Source organism: Triticum urartu, chromosome 2 (genome assembly GCF_003073215.2).
Source record: "Triticum urartu cultivar G1812 chromosome 2, Tu2.1, whole genome shotgun sequence".
Taxonomy (NCBI): Eukaryota; Viridiplantae; Streptophyta; class Magnoliopsida; order Poales; family Poaceae; genus Triticum; species Triticum urartu.
Genome location: NC_053023.1, coordinates 688740060 through 688748952, shown reverse-complemented (window position 1 = coordinate 688748952; position 8893 = coordinate 688740060). Strand labels below are relative to the sequence as shown.

The 8893-nt window shown below is 46.9% G+C and overlaps 1 protein-coding gene across 1 annotated transcript; it reads left to right on the top strand.

The window, feature by feature from the left end:
* The first annotated feature begins 6968 nt into the window (after positions 1 to 6968).
* LOC125539766 (leucine-rich repeat extensin-like protein 5) lies at positions 6969 to 7620 on the top strand. Its single transcript, XM_048703279.1, has one exon. The coding sequence runs from the start codon at positions 7040 to 7042 to the stop codon at positions 7445 to 7447; it is 408 nt and encodes a 135-aa protein (XP_048559236.1). The 5' UTR covers positions 6969 to 7039; the 3' UTR covers positions 7448 to 7620.
* Positions 7621 to 8893: the final 1273 nt, after the last annotated feature.

Genomic DNA, 8893 nt, shown 5'->3' with positions numbered 1-8893 from the left:
GCAAAGAAAGGGTTCTTGCCTGTATTAGAAGGTGTGAAGTTGAGTCAGACTCAATGCCCGACCACTGCAGAAGATAGAGAGAAAATGAAAGGTGTTCCCTATGCTTCAGCCATAGGCTCTATCATGTATGCAATGTTGTGTATCAGACCTGATGTGTGCCTTGCTATCAGTTTAGCAGGGAGGTACCAAAGTAATCCAGGAGTGGATCACTGGACAACGGTCAAGAATATCCTGAAATACCTGAAAATGACTAAGGATATGTTTCTCGTATATGGAGGTGACAAAGAGCTCATCATAAACAGTTACGTCGATGCAACCTTTGACACTGATCCGGGTGACTCTAAGTCACAAACCGGATATGTATTTTTATTAAATGGTGGAGCTTTCAATTGGTGCAGTTCCAGGCAGAGCATCGTGGCGAGATCTACGTGTGAAGTGGAATACATAGCTGCTTCGGAAGCAACAAATGAAGGAGTCTGGATGAAGGAGTTCATATCCGATCTAGGTGTCATACCTAGTGCATTGGGTCTAATGAAAATCTTTTGTGACAATACTGGTGCAATTGCCTTGGCAAAGGAATCCAGATTTCACAAGAGAACCAAGCACATCAAGAGATGCTTCAATTCCATCCACGATCAAGTCAAAGAGGGAGACATAGAGATTTTCAAGATACATACGGATCTGAATGTTGCAGACCCGTTGACTAAGCCTCTCTCACGAGCAAAACATGATCAGCACCAAGACTCCATGGGTGTTAGAATCATTACAATGTAATCTAGATTATTGACTCTAGTGCAAGTGGGAGACTGAAGGAAATATGCCCTAGAGGCAATAATAAAGTTGTTATTTATATTTCCTTATATCATGATAAATGTTTATTATTCATGCTAGAATTGTATTAACCGGAAACTTAGTACATGTGTGAATACATAGACAAACAGAGTGTCACTAGTTTGCCTCTACTTGACTAGCTCATTGAATCAATGATGGTTATGTTTCCTAACCATAGACATGAGTTGTCATTTGATTAACGGGATCACATCATTAGAGAATGATGTGATTGACTTAACCCATCCGTTAGCTTAGCACGATGATCGTTTAGTTTGTTGCTATTGCTTTCTCCATAACTTATACATGTTCCTATGACTATGAGATCATGCAACTCCCGAATACCGGAGGAACACTTTGTGTGCTACCAAATGTCACAACGTAACTGGGTGATTATAAAGGTTCTCCACAGGTGTCTTCAATGGTGTTCGTTGAGTTGGCATAGATTGAGATTAGGATTTGTCACTCCGATTGTCGGAGAGAGGTATCTCTGGGCCCTCTCGGTAATGCACATCAATATAAGCCTTGCAAGCAATGTAGCTAATGAGTTAGTTACGGGATGTAGCATTATGCAACAAGTAAAGAGACTTGCTGGAAACGAGATTGAACTAGGTATTGAGATACCGACGATCGAATCTCGGGCAAGTAACATACCAATGACAAAGGGAACAATGTATGTTGTTATGCGGTTTGACCGATAAAGATCTTCGTATAATAGATAGGAACCAATATGAGCATCCAGGTTCTGCTATTGGTTATTAACCGGAGACGTGTCTCGGTCATGTCTACATAGTTCTCGAACCCGTAGGGTCCGCACGCTTAACGTTCGGTGACGATCAGTATTATGAGTTTATGTGCTTCGATGTACCGAAGGTAGTTCAGAGTCCCGGATATGATCACGGACATGACGAGGAGTCTCGAAATGGTCAAGACATAAAGATCGATATATTGGATGACTATATTTGGACGTCGGAATGGTTCCGGGTGAGTTCGGGCATATACCGGAGCACTGGGAGGTTACCGGAACCCCCGGGAGGTATATGGGCCTTATTGGGCCATAGTGGGAGAGAAGAGAGGGAGGCCTAGAAGGGGGCGCGCCCCCTCAAGCCCAATCCGAATTGGGTGGGGGACGGCCCCCCTTTCCTTTCCCCTCTCACCCCCTTCCTTCCACTCATAGTTCAACTAGGGAAGGGGGGAATCCTACTCCCGGTGGGCCGGCCCTCCCCCTCCCCCACTCCTTTATATACCGGGGAGGGGCACCCCATAGACACACAAGTTGATCATTGATCTCTTAGCCATGTGCGGTGCCCCCTCCACCATAATCCACCTTGGTCATATCGTAGCAGTGCTTAGGCGAAGCCCTGTTCCGGTAGCATCAACATCACCATCATCACGCCGTCGTGCTAACGAAACTCTCCCTCGACACTCTGCTGGATCATGAGTTCGTGGGACGTCACCGAGCCGAACGTGTGCAGATCGCGGAGGTGCCGTAACTTCGGTACTAGGATCGGTCGATCATGAAGACGTATGACTACATAAACCGTGTCGTCATAACGCTTCCGCTTACGGGCTACGAGGGTACGTGGACAACACTCTCCCCCTCTCGTTGCTATGCATCACCATGATCTTGCGTGTGCATAGGAATTTTTTTGAAATTACTGCGTTCCCCAACATGCATAGCCTATACCATGCCAATGCTTTTCCCTTCAAAGATAAAGGGAAAACCTTTTTCATAACTTTATCTCTGGGTAAACCTGTAAGCTTGAACAATCCACAAATTAGTTCCACATATATCAAGTGCATATCAGGATGTTTGGTTCCATCTCCTGCATAAGGATTAGCTAGCAGTTGTTCTATCATACCCGAAGAAATTTCATATTCAATATTTTTAGTAGGTGCAGTAGGTTGAGGGGTAGCTAATTGTGGTTCCGGACGAGGTGAAGATACCCCGAATAAACCCCTCAAAGGATTGTTTTCCATAGTAACAAGTGACAATAAATTTCGGCACACTATATAAATGTTTCCTTACCAAATTCCACTTACCAAAGGCGCTTCACTCCCCGGCAACGGCGTCAGAAAATAGCCTTGATGACCCACAAGTATAGGGGATCAATTGTAGCTCTTTTCGATAAGTAAGAGTGTCGAACCCAACGAGGAGCAGAAGGAGATGACAAGTGGTTTTCAGTAAGGTAATGTCTGCAAGTGCTAGAACTGTAAGTAACAGGGTAGTTTGATAACAAGATAATTTGTAACGAGCAAGTAACGATAGTAGTAACAAAAGTGCACCAAGGTAGCCCAATCCTTTCGAGGCGAAGGACAGGCCAAAACGGTCTCTTATGATAGCAACGTGTTCTTGAGGGTACACGGGAATTTCATCTAGTCACTTTCATCATGTTGGTTTAATTCGTGTTCGGTACTTTGATAATTTGATATGTGGGTGGACCAGTGCTTAGGTGCTATTCTTACTTGAACAAACCTCCTACTTATGATTAACCCTCCGCAAGCATCCGCAACTACGAGAAAAGTATTAAGAATAAATTCTAACCATAACATTAAACTTTTGGATCCAATCGGTCTCTTATGGAATAGCGCATAAACTAGGGTTTAAGTTTCTGTCACTCTCGCAACCCATCATCTAATTGCTACTCCACAATGAATTCCCTTAGGCCCAAAATATGATGAAGTGTCATGTAGTCGACATTCACATGACACCACTAAGGGAATCACAACATACCTACTATCAAAATATCGAACACATATCAAATTCACATGATTACTTGCAACATGATTTCTCCCGTGACCTCAAGAACAAAGGTAATTACTCACAAATGATAAACATGCTCATGATCAAAGGAGTATTAAATAGCATATTGGATCTGAACATATAATCTTCCACCAAATAAACCATATAGTAATCAACTACAAGATGTAATCAACACTACTAGTCACCCACAAGTACCAATCTATAGTTTCGGTAACAAGATTGAACACAAGAGATGAACTAGGATTTGAGAGGAGATGGTGCTGTTGAAGATGTTGATGGAGATTGCCCTCCCCAAGATGGGAGAGTTGTTGGTGATGATGATGACGATGATTTCCCCCTTCGGGAGGAAAGTTCCCCCGGCGGAATCGCTCTGCTGGAGGGCAAAAGTGCTCTTGCCCAAGTTCCGCCTCGAGGCGGCGACGCTTCGTCCTGAAAGTCCTCCTATTATCTTTTCTAGGTCAAAATGACTTATATACCAAAAGATGGGCACCGGAGGTGGGCCGAGGGGAGCGCCACCCACCAGGGGCGCCTGGGCTGTCTGACGCGCCCAGGTGGGTTGTGCCCACCTGGTGGGCCCCTTCTAGTACTTATTGGCTCCAATAATTCTTAAATATTTCATACAAAATTCTCGTGAGGTTTTAGCTTGTTTGGAGTTATGCAGAATAGGTAGCCTGACGTAGCTTTTCCAGGTCCAGATTTCTAGCCGCCAGAATTCTCACCCTTGGCGTGTAGCTTGCAAATTATGAGAGAAGATGCATTAGAATTACTCCAAAAAGCATTATTATGGATAAAAACAATATAAATAACAGTAAGAAAACATGATGCAAAATGGACGTATCACCCATCGTGATTCGTTTTGACGGGATGAAAATAGCTGATCCCCTAGAGGTGGCGCCGCCCCAAACGACCGCTCATGCGAGCGCGCACGATCGCATGGAACGTCGTCGTTCGCTATGGAAGCGTGACAACAACTGTTTCCTTGGCCTTCTTGCTTGATTTTTCTATTGAAATTGTTTATCACCTTTAATAAGTGATTCCACTACCATTTTTCTGTGTTTCTCCATTAAATGAATATTACTCCAAAAGACGTCATCTGAAGGATCATCAACAAAAAGAAGTGCGCGAACGCGGTAAAATTCCACAAAGCTCACCTCGTAAGCACAAAATATAAAGGAAAAAAACATCACGTAAATTGGACTCATCAGGCCGCCGCACCTTCTCGCTTCGCCCTCTCCTCCTCCCCCCGGTAAAAATCTTCTAACCTTTTTCGGCGGATCTTGGGTTGGGTCGGTAGGGCCACCGGTTTCTTCCTCGGTGGCTTGGGCGGCGGTCTTGGCTATGAAAAGGTTCCACTTCAGTTGCCCATTCAACTTCAACCGACAAATGCATGACGCTGAATTTGTTCTTCTCTAATTTCTAGCATGAGAAGGCTACAAAGCGAAACATCGTCAACAATGCATATCCGGCTAGTGATCAACTTACTTGCTCAATGATTTGTGCACCGCTAGGCCACAATGCGATGAGATTCTTCAAGTTCCCGCAATACTTCGACACGACCTCTTGGATGGTGTATCATCGATGGTTGAGGGACTTCGATTCCTGGTTGCAAATGGCCGCATTGGAGTAGGGAGCGAAATGCTTGTGTTCATGGAACCAGGTCTGAATGTTGTATCCAAAATGTTGCGCCCTTTTGCTCTATACCATGGATCAGATGGAGGCTAGTGGCCAACCATGCATCACACAACAACTCGTCGTCCGCACGTTGAAGCTTTCTCCTCTACCTTTCTTCTTCAGATCGTCGGTTGTATCATCTGGATCATCATCTTCGATGTCCTTCTCCTCCTGCTGCTGTTCGACGGCCCAATGTTGTTGTTGTTCGTGTGCCCACGCTGACCTAGGTGTAGGACTGTTGTCTGCCCGTCTGGATCTAGGACTATTGTTGTGGGTAGTTGTCGGACTGGGTGGGATCCAAGTCTTCCACCTGCCCGTTCTCATAGCCACATCCTCCTCCTTCGCCTCTGTCGTGGATGATGTCGAGCATCTCCCTGTCCGGGTCCTCGTACGCCGTCTCCCCCGCTCTAGGCATTGGAGTGAACAAACGTGCGGGCACCCATCTGCTCCCCGCTCGCCGTCCACGCCCCGGCGAACTGTGGCGAAGAACTCTAGGAGAAGAGCAGTGCCACATTTACGTCGATGATGTAAGGCACCTTCCCGGGAGGGGTTCCAAGCTGTTTGGCAGCGTAGAAGTACGGAGGCTTGTAATGCTCCAGCCACAACACCGCCTGTACTGTGGGCGTGCCCGTCTGGGCACCACGGCCTCCGCTGTGACATCCGCCACGTCTGCCACGACCACCACGCCTGATGCCACCACCACGCCCACCGACAGTCATCCGCTTTTTGAGCTTCTCCTCCTTTCCGGCCTTCGCTTTGATGCGTAGCCGAGCTGATCTTTCGGGCGAGCGCGAGGAGAGTGGTGGGGGCGAAAGAAGAGAGTGAGGGATTTTGGCATGAGAAACAATGTGGGTTACTACAAAAGCACGGGCCATGCCTTCCTTTTGGTGGGTCAAGGGGGGTAGAATCCGACATTTCTCATGTCCGAACTCCCGCACCGTCGCCGTTTGGTTCCGGTTTGCGAGAAATCATGTTGCGGACCGCACCGCGGACCGATACAGGATCGCGTTGGATGGCTTCTGGGGTCCGGACAGCTGAGTCCGGACGGACGCAGACGGTTTGAGAGTCGGCGTTGGAGAAGCCTTATTCACACATTTCAGTCCGTATATAATCCATATTAAAATATTCAAAACATCTCATTTTTGTGAACAAAGAGAGTATATAAAAAAGACAAAAATGGGTCAAGAAACAAAATAACAGATATTCCATCGCGATGCCAAACGAATATTACTTCCTCCTTCCGGTCTTCATACATCGGTTTAAGCGTCAACTTATTTGGGACAAAGGGAGTGTAGTACGTACTTTTATTCGCGAAAATAAAAAAAAAACTTACTAGTGCAGGTGGCCCAATTTTAGAAACCCACACGATGATTACGGCCACCCAAAGCCACCCTTTGCCGTAGGCGCGATGACAGCGCCCGCCCATCGTCCACGCCACGCGCCCCGCGCCCCGCGCCACCGGCCGCCGTCCCGTTTCAAAACGTCGTCAACCGCACCACGCAACCGCTCCCCCTGTTGGCAAGAACGCGCAGACCGTCCCACCGCCACGCGGGACCCACGACGCGCGGCCCCACACGTCATACGCCCACGGACCGCCATCACCGATTTGGAAGTGAACATACGAATTTCCCCCGAAAACATTTCCCTCCCACGGGTCGCGCCTCCCGCCCAACCCTACCGCAACCCCCCTTCAAATACCGCCGCTCTCTCCTCCTTCCACAGCATCCCACCCGTCCCATTGGCCCAGTCCGCCCCCCGCCGTCACCCGGACCCCACATGGCAGCCACGCGCAAGCCCCGATCCCCGTCCGCCGCCGCCGCGGCCGGCGACCACCTCCGCTTCCTCCGCCCCGGCGCCCTCGCCCGCCTCCGCGACGCCAGGCTCCGCCGCCGCTCCAAGCCGGCCTACTCCCGCCCGGCCCCGGCCTCGCCGCAGCCACAGCCACAGCCGTCCCCCTCTGCCCCTCCCGCGCCCGCGGCGGGCGGGGACGGTGAGAGCGGGCCCTTCGTGCCCTACGTCGTGCCCGGGTCCAGATTCCTCGCGCCGCGCTGCCCGCAGCGGAAGAAGCTCACGGCGGGGAAGGTGGTGCCGCTCTTCTCGCCGCCGATGCCCAGCCCGGACCTGCCATTCGAGGCGGTTATGGAGTTCTTCAACGCGCCGGATATGGTCGTCGCCGCCCACTAGATGGGACCCGTCGTCTTGTATTAGTCGTGGTATACTTGTAGATGCAGGGATCTAGTCCCCTCCTTGTCAATCTAGCTTCATGTCTTACAGTTTATCGTTTACCTTGTTTGTCTGTACCAAATCGATGTGAAAAACAAATACTATAAACAATAGTTCTGCAGAGTTTTGTGTAACTGCAAAAATGTGGAGGAGAAGTGCCAATTTGTCATGCTTTCCTTCTACGATCATTCAGGATACTTTGTTCTGTGCTTGCTTATAGGCACATACATGCGGTGCTAGGGGAATCCAATTTCTTGTCAGATGTGTATCTAGTTATCAATGGACATCATCAGCATCTGGTTATCCTTTTAGAAATGGTATGTATTTTCTCAACTCTAGTTCAATTTTGTTGATTCAGATTACTTGAATCTTGCAGTTGTCAGTTCATGCAGACAGTATTGGTTAAGAAAGACTAGTTCAACTTGGTTGATGTAGATTACATGCTGTTAGTAGTTCAACTTGGTTGATTTAGATTATATGAATCTTGTTGTTAGTGGTTCAACTTGGTTGATGTTGATTACATGAATCTTGCTGTTAGCAGTTCAACTCTTGTTCAACTTGGTTGATTCTGATTACACAAACCTTGCTGTTAGCAGTTCTACTCTAGTTCAAGTTGGGTGATGTTGATTACATGAATCTTACTGTTAGCAGTTCAATTCTTGTTCAACTGGGTTGATTTTGATGACATGAATATTGCCGTTAGCAGTTCATGCCATTTCTGCAATACAGTTAGGTTGCTTATGGTAAATTTTTGACCTATTGATGCTTATGGTAATTTTTGACAGTTCATGCCGACAGTATTTGTTAAGAAACACTATACATCTTAGGTTTGGACATTGGCATCTTCTGGTATTGCCCACTAATTGCTGGGTTGTTACATTACTACCTTCCTTATCCTCCTTTTCTGCAACACAGTTCATCATGTCATATTTGCTCTGCTTTCAGCACCTTCTACTACAATCATAATTCAACATCTCTTGATAACCAAGTTGTCATGCTTGATGTCTGAACAAAGCTGACTAACACATCTCTTGATAACCAAGTTGTCATGCTTGATGTCTGAACAAAGGTGGCTAACACATCTCTTGATAACCAAGTTGTCATGCTTGATGTCTGAACAAAGGTGATTAACACATCTCTTGCTAATCATGTTGAATTATGCCTGTCCTGTACCCCTAATCTCTAATTATGTTTCATTACTGCACAGGAATATGTTTTCAATCATTATATGTTGAGAAATACACTTAACATATACCCCTCTGACTTGTATCTCTAATTATGTTCCATTACTGCACAGGGTTATGTTTTCAATTAGTATATGTTAAGAAATACACTTAACATCTTAATTTCCTATGTTGCCAGACACTGTTCTTTTATTGCTGAATAACTGCACAGAGGGGGAAGATA

What these genes read in the sequence shown, in the direction of transcription:
- LOC125539766 (XM_048703279.1), top strand. Translation starts at nt 7,040, where the DNA reads ATGGCAGCCACGCGCAAGCCCCGATCCCCGTCCGCCGCCGCCGCGGCC.